Raw genomic sequence first — 16,334 nt, 5'->3', positions numbered from 1 at the left:
ATGTAAACAAACTTATATCGACTGGTCGATGTTCCTACTCGCAGTATTGTCACACGACTGACATAAAAGCGTACATTCACTATGCTAATGTATGCGGCTAAGATATAAATCCACTGGAAGCGATATAGTTTATCACTCACTTTTGTTATTTCCGTAAACAAAATTATGAGGTTGATAACACTGAACATGGTTTTCTTAAGACGCTATTTTTAAATAAATAATTTACTTAATTAACAGACAAATAAAAGATAAGAAATGTGTATTTTTTGACACCGAATGTATTTTTTTTAACACTGTACACACGAAACGTGTTAATTATGTCGAAAGGTAATTAAAATAGTTGTTCTATTATAATTAAAACAGTTTTAAAATAAATATACATACTTAATTTAGAGTCATTAGTTATTTATCTATGGCTTGTTCAATTGTTATTTATGAAAAAATATATTTATATGAGTATCTTCTTCTTTTCAAGCGATGGACGCCCAGGTACAGGCCTCTTTTTATTTCCTACTTTTATTTTCGGTCCCAATGGCTATCTCTTGCAGGAACATGTGCCCCGCTCACTGTTACTTCTAATATATACACATATATACATATACACACACATACATACGTATATATACATGTATATATAAATAATCTTATATTCCAATTAAAATATATACGTACATGTAACTATAAACCAGTTATAACCTTGAAATATAGTGCGACCTGTATTTTTTATTAATTTATATTCTTAACACAGATTAGAATCATGCCATACAACATCCTTTTATTTCCTTTTTCGTATATCGTATGGAAAAAATTGTACATATAAAAGTGCTTTAGGATTGGCCGCTTATATAGTAGTGTACACGTTAATTAACATAACGGTTGCTGGTAGCTTGATATCCTGGTCCGGCAAGTGCGTAGAACATCTGCCACAAACTTTCAATAGAGCCTATTTGAAATCTATGACAGGCATAGATCCTCCTCCTTATATCCTCCTAGCTATGAACATCCTTCAGGTAAAACATTTATAATGACAATGACATATGAGAATATATGTACATGTATATCATTATGTATTCATCATATTATCTACTTGTCCTCGTCTTGTTTCCATAATTTACTTGTATGAAATTACCTTGACTGATAATACTACTCATTGTACTTTTTTAAACTAACTATATTCGTTTCTGTTATATGTACATTAAAGAATATAAAATTAAATATGAAAAGCTTTCACATAAGCATTGACTCATCACGATATCTCCGGAACCATAAAGATTATTGACTTTAAACTTGGTAGAAATATTTATTTTGACAAGTAAAAATCAGCTAAGAATTTATTTAACGAAATTCGACTTGTAAACTGGTTTGACGTGTAGTTCAATTAAAAGCATGTTTTAATAGGTATGAAACATGAGCGACATTTTTATGGCATGCTAATAACTATTTGTAATTTTATTTGAATCTAAAATAGACAATGGAAACAATTCGAACTGGTATAGCTAATTTATAATTATTAATAATATCTTATGTTATTCTAAAAAAGTGTTATATTAGTATGTTATAAATAAACAAATGTAACAGTGAATTTATAAATGACTTTTATTATTTAGAGACACATCTAGCATAGTCCGTTATCTTTGATATCGAGTAATCTTTTGTATGATTCATACTCGTGAGTTGTAAGGCTGGTTCAGAACGGAGTTTCTACAGTTATGTCAGTTTTGGGTCACGGAAGTGCAAGGAAATACGGATGTATGATGTGATTTTCAGAACCATTCATTCGTTCATTCATTCATGGTGTTTTTTTCTTATTATCTATAGACGTCATTATCATGTTAACCGATAGATGTCCTATGCAAAGAATAAGCCACCCAAGAGATGTTAAGTTCGGTACTGGCACAAATGTGCATTAATATTAAAAAAAATTAAGTAAGAAATTAAAAATTTACGATCAGCTGAAAAAGCTCATATATACCCAAGAGATAGATAAGAGTAAACTGAGAAGTCGTCTTTTTGATAAAGTACTTAGATTCAAGTCTAAAATTAAAAACAACATAAAAATCTGACTTAAAATATATACAATAAGTATAAACAAATATTCATGAACAAACTATGATACACTAGAAAACATGTTATAGGACTGTGATATAGTGTTAAGAAAATAAAAATTAAGAAGTAAATAAACAATTTATTATGTATAGGTTCTATAATAAAGCAAAATAAATTAAAATTAACCGAATAATAAAATGTACTACTTGTAGTTATTCGTTGAGAGAAGGCGACGTATCAAAGAAATGAAAAGAATGAAATGGAACGAAAGAAATTGTGAGGAACAGAAGAGGAATGTATGGATGACATTAATACAGAAGGAAGAAGAGTAAGTAAATAAAAAAATTTAGTAAATAAATTATTATTGTAACTGTTATCCCTGCGTATCCAAGACAAGAGGAGTACGAGAAGTACCCAATAGCGAAGGCCATTAAAAAATCTGACTTAATCAGGCTTTCCATAGAGATATAAGCACTAGCAATACTAGATATAAAATCTATTTGGTGTACTCTACCTATTGTAATAAAAGTTTACGAAACAAGCAGATTTAGCTCCCATATTTTTTACAGTTGTTGTAAAGTTCATATTAGGTTCTTTAAGTAATAACTTTGCCACTGATGTAGTGGATAACCTTTCCACGCGTGTACCGGCTAGTGTTTTCTGCTGTAGAACTTTTCAAAAGCTAATTAACATTAGTAACAAATACAATTCACTCGGATCAATAAAACTGTAGATGCAATATTTGAATCTACATATGCATATATGTATATAAGTATGTGATCGTACGATTGATACCACGCAAGTTCCAACCGAAGACATACAATAAAGAAAGAATAATTTAATTGTAAACTTCGAGTAACGCCTAAAGTGTAACACGATACTGCGTAAACAAACGTTGCAAGAGCGAGTCACACATGCGCCGTACGATCGTGGGAACTCTTCATGATATTCCCGCAGGTGTATAAATAGCTATGTAAATTTGACAATACGAACATTCCGTGAAAGCATTCTATACGGAACAGCCATAAGATATACTTCTCTAAATATTCTTTTATTACTTCCAGGATACAGAAACACTCTACTAAAGTTCTGTAAACAACCAGGGGCGGCTTAACCTATAGTGCAGGGTGTGCAATGCACACGGGCGCCGCCGTCTCAGAAGGCGCCGCGGCGCTCCCTGGGACAGCTAAGAGCATCGTCTTGGATCAACATGGTACAACAATAATATGACAGAAGCGGCCAGCCAGCGCGAGCCCTTTGAGCGGCTTTTTTATCGAACATTTTGTTTCAACTCTAAATAAACTTAATTACACTTATTTAAAGTTTAATACTGTAAGCTATACCTACTTACATAATAGTTTGTTGGAATATGAAAAAACTTTCTTGTTACGACGACAAAATCAATAGTTATAGCCGCTGGTGAGGGGGTCAGGCCTAGGGGGCGCCAGGGTTTCGCAAGCAGTTTCACGACTTAAAGCCGCACCGGGAAGCATAAAAATGTTTTATATAGATTATGTCGCTGTTTATTTTTATGTTCCCGATCTTTGTGTATTAAATAATAAAGTGTAGTATAAAAAAGTCAAAACACAATACTAGGAAATAATAATGTTATAAATAATCTGTGACACTTTGGAAATGGAAAAGAAGGATAAAGGCGATGGCTGAATGACAACAATGCTTATAAAGTGAAAGCTTTTATAATAGATGAAAGAAAGAAAAAGCATGAATGATACTGTATAGGAAGAAAGGAGACAAATGTTAATAAAAAAGTACACCTGTAAAGTTCATTGTCTAAAATTGTAACGTCCCTGTGTCCCATGAGAGCGAATGCCAGAATCAGCTACGTGGGTCGTCAATCCTGGGTAACGTGCTATCCTGTATCCCTGTTTGGTGTAGAGCGAAGAAAAGAAATAAAATAATTTATGTATTTAAGACACCGTTAACATAACTGCAACAAGACTTTCAAACTAAGGCTATGACATCATAATTATTTAATGATAGAGACTTCATTTCTCAGCATTCCATGGAATAAGGATAGCACGTTACTCAGGGTTGATGACCCACGTAGCTGATTCTGGCGTTCGCTTTCATGGACTAGACTCTTCTTCCTGCATTCCTACCAGAAATTATACGATTGTGAAGTAACAAGAAGAAGGCAAAATAACGTTGAAGAAAATAAAATTATTTAACATTTTTTTTTTGTATTTAAGAGTGAGGTTCATGTCACACTTAAAATCTGCTATTAATTTTCAACAAAGTTAATATGATTTAATAATAATCAGAAGTTATAATACTTTCATTCATAGAACTTCCACTGAAGGGTATAGCCTCCAACTTATTACTTATTCTCTGTTGATGTCGTTGATGTTAGCCCGAGAGCTTTTACAGCTTCATCGGAACTAAGTTCACGGAGCGGAAGGGTCCGTGAACTTAATAACTTTAAAACTAAAAATAGATGATAGGGCGCGTACCAGTTGCATGATGTTCGAACGTAGCAAAGCGTTCTACCAGAGTAGAGCTGTGTAGAGATTGTGTTGTTGTTGTGTGCATGGAGCAGGACCACAGGCGAACCAAGGAGGGATCCGGATCCAACCTTGCTTCGCCCACGCTGTTCACGGTTAGGAAGCAGGCGACCGCTCTCTAAGAACAGGTGGCTTTCTTTAAGACTGAAAGGAAGTGGCCTAAATCTAAAATGTAGAATTTAAAATTTTTGTTACTACCTCGATTCGAACTTGGTTCTTTCCATAGCAGCTGAAGACCTGACTGATCACGACACGCGTTACGTGATCTAACCTTGTATTCAATTCTATATCCGTACCCGGTGACTAATATTGCATTGTATGCAACTGCATACGCATTACTTACTCAATTGAAGATATTTCCCTCTCTTTCTAGTCGGTTCCTTCACTCTATTAGATCGCAGCACCTTCTGACTCCGACAACAGAGGTTTTCAATATTTTATAACGCCATCTTCTGCCATAGTTCTTTACTCCGGTCTCTTGTCTTCTCTTTTTATCTTATATGCATTTCAAAACACTGTCATTCCTACAAGCTATATGGCAAAGATATTGTTATGATCTTTCATGTATCCACTATTAAGACGAAAAACTTCTCTCAAAGGAGATTTACAATTCACGAATTGTGTTTACTTTCAAAGGTAGATTATTTATTATTTAGATAAACTAGTGAAATTTTACTAATTAAATATAATAATTATAAAAAAATGTAAATTTAAAAATGAATCGATATTTTCTTTGTCTATTTAATCTATTAAATTTAACCTTTTTTAATAAATATCCTCGTATGTTGTAGAAGGTTCCTTTGGAAAAATATAATTTACAGTGCGGCCTACAATTGAAATGCCGATAAACATGTTGCAAGGATAGTCGTTATTTACGGCATATATCTTAAAAAATCATGTCTTTTACAAGGCCTGATTATATGTCGCCTGTTCGTAATGGAAAAGAATTAGCATACGCAAGCACGATAAACATAACTAACAATGGTGTGAATCAATACGCGAAACAATAAACGCATCGTTTTAGAAATAACTTGTTTTTTATTTATAAGGTTTGGAATTCGTTAATCCTTGCAAAGACGCCAGCAACTTAAATGCGATGACAGTTGAAATTTCAAAATAATGGCCACGGAGCAAAGATAATTCGATTCCACAACGTAAAACACTCAAGTTGATTTTAATGTTTTTTTTTTATATTTTTCTCCATTTGTTCCTATTCATATTGTAACGTTCCAATTCGGAAGTTGGCTTTGTTAAATATGACACAGTATTCTAATATAGTAAACAATGGACTGAACCTATTTTCATGTTTATCTTTGTACCGACTATTTAAACATATATAAGATCTAGTAGTAATAAACAGAAAGTAGTATAGTGGTAGATGGTAAACAGAATATAAAATCTAGTTAATCTTAGTCAGAGAAATGAGGAGATGCGTAGAAGAATCAAGGTTACCCGTGTCAGCTTAAAGAACTTCTCGTCTAAGTCCAAGTTGCAGAGGGCGGGCATATTGCTTGTGCAAACGATAACCGATGGGGACGAAAGGCAGATATTCTCGAATGGGAACCGCGAGCCTAAAGACACGTCATAGTAAGGCTGCCCACTATGTGAACCAGGTGATGAATGCGGGAACGCAAGACCGATCACCTCTCTTACAGTAGACGTCTTACGGCTGAAGTGTTGTTGATGAATATGTCATTTTATATATGTGTAAGAAAAGGACCAATATTTAGCCACTTCCGCACATGCAGTGCTAGTCGTGCAACAAAGTGTACCGCCTGCCAGCCCGCTGATAAATGTGTATGCGACAAACAATGCGAATTACACTACTGCCACCGCTAAACCACTCAACACGTGTTCCACCCCTCCACGGGGCATCTATCAGCGTATTTATAAGCGGGCTGGCGGGCGGTGCACTTTGTTGCACGAATACCACTGCACGTGCGGAAGTGGCTAAATATTGGTTTCTTACTTTTCTTACTTAAGATAGACTTCCGCAAGGTAAAGCCTGATTCCATTAAAAATATATGTGTATCAAAGACCACACATTTCACCGCCACCCAGTAATATCTTAACTGTTAAAAAAGACCTCACGTGAAGCATGCGGGTCATAAAAAAGCCCAGTGATATTTACGAATTATTATGTAAGCTAAGATAATATTACAGCCTTATAGAGTAGTGCTTTATTGTGCAAAAAGTTTAGCTCAAGTTCCTTAGTAATGTAAGAAAAGGACCAATATTTAGCCACTTCCGCACTTGCGGTGGTAGACGTACATCCAAGTGCACCCCCCGCCAGTCCGCTGATAAATGCCTATGCTTCAGGAGTTATGTTATACCGATTTGTGCCAAACACAGAACTCTGTGAAAGATGCCCTGTGGAGGGGTAAAACACGTGTTAAGTGATTTGGCGGTGGCATTTGGGTGATTCGCATTGTTTGCCGCATACGCATTTATCAACGGGCTGGCGGGCGGTGCACTTTGTTGCACGACTACCACTGCATGTGCGGAACTGACTAAATATTGGTCATTTTCTTACTTAGGATGGACTTCCGAAAGGTGACGCCTGATTCCATTAAATATCTTTAGTAACGGTTAAATACCCCCGAGAAGAAAGGCAAGTTTTTGTCTTTAGAATAAAATGTTATGCAAAACGAAATTTTCAATTGAAGTTATTAGGAGCTATGTGCTTGGATATTAAAAAAAGAATTTTATAACGATTCATTCGCATTTCTGTTTAATTATTATTGTAAAAATACGTAAACAATCATTAAAATAATCACATCCAAACCGTTTATCCTTTTTATGAACACGATGATTGTGGGAAAACGAGGTAGATTTGCAACTGGGTTTTTTAAACGTTATTCAACAAAACCACAGACCGTAGTGCCGGCCAGTATTTAAATTTAAAATTAGATCGCTGCTACGCTTGCATGTTTGAAATTCGAATCCTATTTTATAAGTTACGTTTTTATATATTATATTTTCTTTATTGATTATATTAAATAATACTTCTGAGTTAGTATTATTTATACAGGATGATTAGTTTTCTTTTGGTGCCGTTTTTTTCCCTCTCGTTAAACCCCATGGGTGGACAGGGTCTGTATTTACATAATCATTTTCCCATAATATTAATTCATTTCCGTACTCATCTTTCGTCCTTTTTAATGTTTTCATTCTTTCTTCTGATTTTCTTCATTTTATCTCTCATTACTTTTCATATTTTCCATCCATTCGTCGCCTCAATTCCTTTGTCAACCCTCTAGGTTTCCACCATTTTACATTTATAATATATTTTTTACATTTTTAGCGGTCATACATTTTTAAAGAATTTATTTATTCTTAATTCTTACTTATTCTCTTACTGTCTACATCGCAATTAAGTTACATTTCTAATATCACAGCTATTTTATCACTCTTGTTTATTATTTTCATAATTCTTATTTTTTTTATTTATTTATTACTTTTTGATGTTTTCTCTATAATTTTTTTACGAAACTCCTAAAAGAACTGACAAAGGTAATTTGTTACAGATAAAAAGCTATAGTAAAGACAGATAATTTGTTGGCAACTTTTTTAAATTCTATATATCTATTCCTTATCACACTGTATAAAGCGCTCTAAAATATGTTAATATTTTTTTTCTATTAAAATGCGACAGACCAATAATTTCTAGCAGATGAAAGTCAACAGGAACAGATAATAAATCATAGTATGTAATAATAATTTTTTTTAATGCTTTCGTACTATTTTAACATTGTGTTATTTATTATTTCAATATAATAAATAAATTAATAAAACACTTTCTTTTTATGTAAATAGATTTATAGATAAAAAAGACATAAAATTAATAATATTAAAACAAATTCTGAATAAATATAAAGAAAGTCAAAACGTAGAAAACTGTGTATATCGGAGCGTTCAAAGCACGTGCTCACGGAGGCATTGAGCCGTGCGTCTGATGACTCACTAGATTAAAAAAAAAAAAACAATTTACTTTCGCACTTGTGACGCATTTTATTTATACAGTTGGTACGAACCATCCATACACAATATTACATGATTAAGCTGCTATAGATTCTTTCAAGTATTCTAAATTGTATCTTTTTTTTATTTACGTGAATTTAATGGTGTTCAATTTCTACGCAGTAAGCTGTGTAAGGAAGAGAAGAACATAATTTCCCTCCGGCTTTCTATTGAAATGTAAACATAACCTAGAAATATGGTAGCACGTTTAATGAGCTATGACTTCATAAATCGATCTATTATATATCGGAGAAATATTGGGAATAGTATTTTTATATCAAACGTCATTTAAAATTTAACCCTGAAATGCAGAGCTTTTATTTATTCTTTAAAAAAATATTTACCTTGCAGATTTATACACTGAAATGCAGGTAAAAATAAAAAAAAAATAATGTGTAATATTTTTTATGCTTATTTTTTTTAAAACCTTAAGGTGTAGATATACAACACTGTGCATCTACTTTTAAGTGTAGTACTCATTTTACGTTTAAGTAGTATTTTGCAGTTTTACATCATTATGCATTTAAGGGTTAAAATACATACTCTAAATAGCGATCGGAATATCATGAAATACATTAAAACAGGCAACAAATATTAAACATTGTTTCTAGATTCCTCTAAACAAAAACATAACATTCCATTATTTTTAATTTATGTTAGCTAGTCACGACATTGTAAAAAAAAATAATAGTTTCTTTCGAAATTCAAATGATATTACACCAAATTATTTCGTTCAAGTCACGTTACTTTTAACTTATGATTTGAAGTAATTACTTGGTACACGAAATGTTTTCTTGACAATTATTGGTTATAAAGAAATTAGTTCTGAAATTTATTTTCATGTTATAAAGATTTCATATAGTTTATAGCACGGATAAAACAGAAATAAACATCAAAATGCTACCACACGATGACTTTAACCAATAAATTTTATAAAAACTATAATCTACGGTATTTCGTTTATATTGTGATACATTTATACAATACACAGATACAAAATTAATACGCAGTTTAAACTGTAGTAATGCTTGCTGTACACGGGACCAAGTCGGACTCACAATCGTGTGAAGACAGGTACATGGTCGCCTCTTATTCCTAAAATGTTGTATAAAGATTATAATAATTATAAGAAATATAAGACTTAGTATTAAATCAAAAGAATCGAATAAGATCCAAGCTAGTCGAATATATAAAACCAAACACGTTTAGTAAATAAAATAAAATAATAAAAGTAGAAAGCATTATATAGACCTAAAAACAGAAAAAAAAAATAAAATTAGAATTAAAAATGTACATAAAACAAAAAAAAATAATTTACATTTTTAATTTTCCGTTTTCCATACACCGGCGACATCTACATTTATCCCTTTAACAATAAAGCGACTTCAGTTGGTGTTGTGCATTATGTTTATAAATGTAAAAGCCTTAAAGGGGTGAATATATAGCTTATTTCTAAGCCAAACGCTTAAAAGTTTTTACACCTATTCCCAATCATCCTGTATAAAATTATCAGCCTGAAACTCTTTGGGAACGTAGCGGTCACGCTGGCCACTACGACGACGACTTTTATGTAAAATCATTCTTAGGTGTTCGAATTCAAAATTCGAACGTCAATATGAATTCGGACGCCATCATTGATATGTTTGCTGCCATTGCGTTAAGATTGTGTAAACTGTAAATACTCTTTGTACATATGTTAATACACGTATATGATCAATAACTTCTGGTAGTTCAAAGCCTTCAGGGTTGGATAGTAGACAATAATTTATTTTAATCTAATATATAATTCTCGTGTCACGGTGTTCGAACTTGAACTCCTCCGAAACGGCTTGACCGATTTTTACCAAATTTTACATGCGTATTCAGTATGTCTGAGAATCGGCTACTATCTATTTTCCATACCCCTAAGTGATAAGGGTGGTCCACCCCTAAATTTTATTTTTAATTTTTTAGACAATTTTTTTGGTTTTTATTTTATTATGATACAGCATCCAAAAATACATACAAACCTAAATTTTCACCCCTCTACGATCAACCCTTATCTTACATTTGTTAATTAAAAACTTTATTTTTTTTTGCAAAACAACGTTTGCGGGATCAGCTAGTATGTATATAATTCTAATTTTGAAATGCTTTTTATGCCTTACGCCTTTTATTATTTAAAAAAAATTACTATACTATAGAAAATGGTTTATATATGTAAGCAAAAACAATTACTTGAAAGACGAATTAGGCTGTACAAAGTCCGACGGAACAGTTAATTTTAAATATATTTTTAATTAAAAATAGTTTTCATTTAAATCTGTTATTTATTTAACTTACAAATATAATCTATATATCAAGAAAAAGGGTGGATAATGACAAATAAAAAATATTTTTGACATCTAAACAATGTCACAATTGTAGTATTTGTTACAATTACATATAGTTATTATTTTTGAATATTTATAATACTGTTGTGTAGCCATTCAAAATGAACATACCGGAGCTATACTCGTACGAGGAGCGTGCTATCGATACGGTCGTATCCGTTATTAATCGAGCAAGGGAGATGCTGGGAGATCGGCAAACGCTGAAACAACTTGCGAGTCAGTATTAAGTTTCATTCATTAAGGCTCATGGTCACCACTTGAAAACCATACATCCCCAACAGCCTTCAGTTGTAAGAGCGATATTCCCAGTCCACTGTAACTAAAAATGAGCAATACTTCCATCTATCTCGATGGACTTTACAAATAAATATTTTAGAGTTGTGAGATTTATCCTAGGGTCTGTAGGTTTTAGAGGTTATGACATCTAGAAGTCCAAAGTAGAAGTGTGTATATTGATTAAAATAAGCCCATATTTCTACCTATTATTAAAACTATGAAAACAATATTCAACCAATAAGAACCATCAGCCATTCACAAGGCGAGAAGTAGAGCGCTCTTGCGTGGGATTTCCCTGTTCGATGCGCACGCGACGATGACGTAATGTAGCTCCGATAAAGTTAGATTTCTTTTACAGATAGCCGAGATTTCTATGGTGCTCCGACCAAAGTGAACCTATCAAGTCTTGAGTCTCCGCTTGCCATCACTAGCAAAGATATCATAGCCGACACAATAGAGAAGAAGTGGAATTTGACAGAACTGTTTAAGTACTCCTTGAAATATAAAGGCAGCACCAAGGATGAATGCTTGCAATATCTCTACTTCGAGGTAATATACAATCTAGTAACTAGCATAACAGTTAACATAAGTGCAGAGATAGTGCTTAAGGATTTTGGTGTAAGGAGTTTGCTTATTACAACGTACCATATCATGACCGTAATAGGAACGTGTCAGGTACGTAACAGTAGAGTTATATTCGCTTTCCATAACCATACAGTGCCCGTCTTTCTATAGATATGTATGAAAATGCTTACTAGAACATTCCGCCACCGACTAATAAGGTCGTGTTTGAGATATGAGAATGTTTTGTCGTAGGTGACACTTTGTACAAAGATTACCTTTTATCTTGGTACGTTCCTATAACACAACAGTCCCGTTACGGTCCTATTACGGCCATGGTATGGTACGTTATAGTAGACAGAATCATTTTAATTAATTTACATAACATTGCTTTTGCCAAAAAATGGTAAGTAAAGTCGTGTACAAATTAGAGACGATGTTTCTTAAGGCCAATATATAAAAGATATTTTGTCAATCCACACTCGATTTGCGGGGATTCCCCGCCTTTGCACAAATAAAGAAGGTTTATTCAACATAAAGTTTAAAATAGTAAGATCTAATGACTATATCATTCCTAGAACTTTATTGTAATGTAGATAATCCAATTTTATTTTCTTTGAATCAGGCTATCTTCAGTCAGCCGACTGCCAGCTATCCGATACCCCAAACTACGGCATCAGTTTTCTTCCGCGTTGAAGACAAACTTATTGAACCACCGGAAAAGCGCAGAGTTCCAAAGGTATTCGTGGTAATAACGGTTCTTTTGCACCCGGTATTTATTATTTACTCAAAAAATAGTTGAAACGATTTGTGGATATGTTAAATTAATATGGATGATTAGCTAACTTAGTATGGATAAGCCTCAGATATTCGAGAATTTTATCAAGACTCGATGATATCAAGATGACAGATGTCTAAATGGACTTCATACTGACGATAGTTGTTGAATTACAGTACACACGTATTTCAGAGTGATCACTTGATATAATAGTAAATAATATGATTACTTACAATAATTAAATATTTATCTTTGGTAGTATTATTTTCGTTTAATGCAGCAAGTATTAGTAGTATATATATATTAGTACAGGGCTTCCGAAATCGCAGTACCGCGCCTTAGGTAGGCGCGCGGCGAGAGGGGAGGTGTATCGGCTGCTCAACCGTCTGACGTCAACATTAACAACGGAAACTTACTTACCTTACTACACAGGATGTTACTTATTTAATTACATCCTAACACGCCTGTTTTAATTGGCCAAAAATATTTGGATATACATAGGTATTTTTTTTATTTACTCTGTGGTTTATATGGAAAAAGTAAATTGTTTTTAATATTTTTTCACTGTTTTGTATATAAGAACCTTTCTTGTAATCTAATTGAAATTTTGAAACAAAAATTGTTCAATAATAAGATGATTCTTTTTCTATTATATCAACAGATGACGTTCCGGATTGAAGGTCACCACTGCGATCACGACATACGCTACGTGTTGTTACCAGCCGACTGGCTGTTGGCTGTCATTATGATGAAAAACAAATTTTTTAGGAGGATCGAAAGCTATAATATATTTTAATTTGTTTTTGACATCTTCTGTAACAATAACGAAATAAAATTGTGCAATAACTTGAAATTTTTGTATATACAAATTTATGAGTCACAGATGGCCAAAAAACCTGTTGAATGGATGGTGATTGGATGATTGATGAAGTGGCTTATAATCATCACCATTATTTTAGTCGTATGACGTATACTACAAGACATAGGCCTGCTCCATAAATTTTCTATAGCATCGGCAGTAGCGGTTTATACTTCCAGCCGATGAAAATGTCTTCTCCGCTGTTTGCTGATCCGTGGTCTTTAGAATCTTTAAGACCATATATTAAAATGTAAATAGAGACAGCACATAAATTAACACAAATAATTAAAAAAATTTGACTGAATCAGTTTACAAGAAAAATTTTGTAGAAAATATGCCGTTGTGCAATCTATAAAAGATCCTGGAATTTTATTCCTTAAATAAATATATTCGTGCTGTATCAATATTTTATAAATAACCAAAATTCCTCGCATTATTCGTAGAAAACTTCGGAATTTCGATTCTTTAGTCAATATAATTTATTTATTATTAATTTTTATCTCGCATTAACATTGTATCACCTCTCATTTGTATGCAAATTGGATACATTTAAATACCGGCTCCAGACGCGGACCTTGAGGAGACAATGAGATGAACTCAACTCGTGTGAAAAAACGAAATAAAAACCTCTCGAAATACAGACCAAAGCAATTACCTTAAGTCGTGGAACTGGTCGTTAAAATTTAAAGTGGAAGATGTAATCTTTGGAGACCATGCTTCGACGTATATGAAAATAAATTAAAAACAAATCCATTCTTTATTATAGAATATATATTAATAATTTACGAATATATCGCCATTTTTAGATTAAATTCTAGAGTAGCATTGGTTCTTTTATAATTTGTTTGGTAGAGAGTGGAGTACTAACAGAACATACTGTTCCATGATAAACAAATATACTCAAAGACCACACAACTAAGGTGAACAAGTACTACAACCTTCAAATACTACAAAATTAAACTTATATAATGGAGCATTAAAAATGTGTTTACAATATCATAAAAAGATTTATTACAGTTATAATTAATTTTATGTAATGTAATGAAATAGGCGTTTGTCTTTCATCTCACCTAATGGAAAGTGTAGATGAAGACGAAGGTGGAACACGCCCATCCAAAAGAAGCTTGTTCACTCTACTCTTAAAGACTCCAGAGTTCAACACATCAGGAAAAATAGACCCAGGCAGGTCGTTCCAAATGTTGTGGACTTTCACCAAAAACAAGCTGTCAAACCGTTTAGTTCGACTTGTGGGTATGTCAACAACGTATGGATGAAAATTTTGCCTGCGCCTAGAAGTACGATAAAGGAATGGAGATGGCTCAATCAGCTCAAAAAGAATCGAGCACTCTCCAAAGTGTGTCCTGTAAAAAACCGATAAGCTGGCAATGACGACGATGCTCAAGAGTGTGTAGTCTGCTATTTGAGAGCTTTTACGGGCTCTTCGTTTTAATCTGTGTTATATTAAGTATTATTAAGTGTGTAAATATCACATTTCTTTTTAGGTGTCTTCTTTAGTGACTTGAATAGTTCAATTTTGTAAAATTTTGCATATTAAATACTTGTGGTGGAACAGGTTGTTCTGTTTTAATATATAATAAATATAACATCCTATAACCATGTTTCTAGTAAATACATTTTATTTTCAACCTGGTGAACGAATGCTTCTCACGTACTTCGGTGTATGGGGGTTGCACCCTATAGGGCTAACCATCTCGAATCACCGACGGCATCAAAAGTCTGCTGGGATTCCTTGAAGAGTTGGCTTGGGTAAGGCCAACCCTGACGCAAAATGACATTGTACATGCCGGTTGGTGAAGAAACCAGCCCGCTGAGACTGGAAATTCATAGTGAATTTGTATACGGCGAAGGTATGGTGAAGAAGCTTGGTTAAGAATTTAAGCTCATTCGAACAAGCTTTGTAGCATTGGTGTGACAAATTAAAATTTGTTTAGAGGAATCTTTTCGGTAAGAGTAAACGCCATGTATTACAAGAAGCCCTCTTATACCTACTCCATCATTTTTGTCAGCATAGTGTCGAACACATTTCTCTACAAGGCATTGGGTCCGGCGCGAAACTAAGAAATGTCTCTAATTATATATATATATATATATATAACATTAAACTGAATTTCTTTATTGTGGTCTTTTGACAGAACTGTCATATGTCATTGTATTGATTTATCATAAAAATTGACCTCTGATTACGGTTATAAAATTATAAAATAATCAAAAGCATTTTATAATAAACTTTAAGTGTTTTATTTGGTTTCATATGAGACTGTTAAAATAAATTTTCTTTGAATAAAATGTATAATATGCCAATGTAACTTAAGTACGTATAAAAAAATCTTTATTTTCAATAGCAAAGCTTTATTGTTTTGACGTAAGATGAGAAAAGGTATCTCGTGTTTATGAATAATATAATAACTGTATCTACATTAATAATTACACATTAAAAGTTGTATAAAAATTGTTGATGACATGTTTGAACTAGTATATAATGCGTTTTTTGTGGTATTAAACAAATGAACTATGAACAGTCGGTAAGTAGCTATTGGAGTGATTAGTGCTCTAGCTGTGGTGTAACTAACTACTGTAGTACAACTGGACTACTTGAAGTAGTAGATAGTTGACAGACGTTCAAAACAAATTGCGGTTGTGGTCTTAATGTTCCGGAGTGGAGATTTTTAATATTTTGAAATCCTTTCAACAGTAAAAATAAACTACATTGTGTATCTTATAAAGTGAATACGAATATATTACATCTTCTTCGTTAATATTACTTCGTATGTGTATATATATATATATATTCACTACTTAGATAAATAGAATATGTATGCTTTACCAGATGTTATATTACATTTAGAGTAGTAATAATCACATCTGAATAATCATAACTA

General features: G+C 32.9%; 1 protein-coding gene across 1 annotated transcript; it reads left to right on the top strand.

Moving 5' to 3' along the window:
* The first annotated feature begins 11,061 nt into the window (after positions 1-11,061).
* LOC137921795 (uncharacterized) lies at positions 11,062-13,371 on the top strand. The gene is made up of 4 exons (XM_068764624.1): positions 11,062-11,176; positions 11,595-11,785; positions 12,423-12,536; positions 13,237-13,371. Exons 1-4 carry the CDS (start codon positions 11,062-11,064, stop codon positions 13,369-13,371), a joined length of 555 nt encoding a protein of 184 aa, XP_068620725.1.
* The last annotated feature ends 2,963 nt before the right edge of the window (positions 13,372-16,334 follow it).

Source organism: Battus philenor, unplaced genomic scaffold (assembly GCF_028537555.1).
Source record: "Battus philenor isolate CCGP_79_NKW_IND1 unplaced genomic scaffold, ilBatPhil1.0.hap1 SCAF_19, whole genome shotgun sequence".
In the NCBI taxonomy this organism is placed as follows: Eukaryota; Metazoa; Arthropoda; class Insecta; order Lepidoptera; family Papilionidae; genus Battus; species Battus philenor.
The sequence above is the reverse complement of the archived record's forward strand: the minus strand, read 5'-3'. Positions and strand labels throughout refer to the sequence as shown.

Coding starts and splice junctions, on each gene's coding strand:
- LOC137921795 (XM_068764624.1), top strand. CDS start 11,062: ATGAACATACCGGAGCTATACTCGTACGAGGAGCGTGCTATCGATACG. Junction 11,786..12,422: donor TGCAATATCTCTACTTCGAG/GTAATATACAAT, acceptor TCTTTGAATCAG/GCTATCTTCAGTCAGCCGAC. Junction 12,537..13,236: donor AAAAGCGCAGAGTTCCAAAG/GTATTCGTGGTA, acceptor TTATATCAACAG/ATGACGTTCCGGATTGAAGG.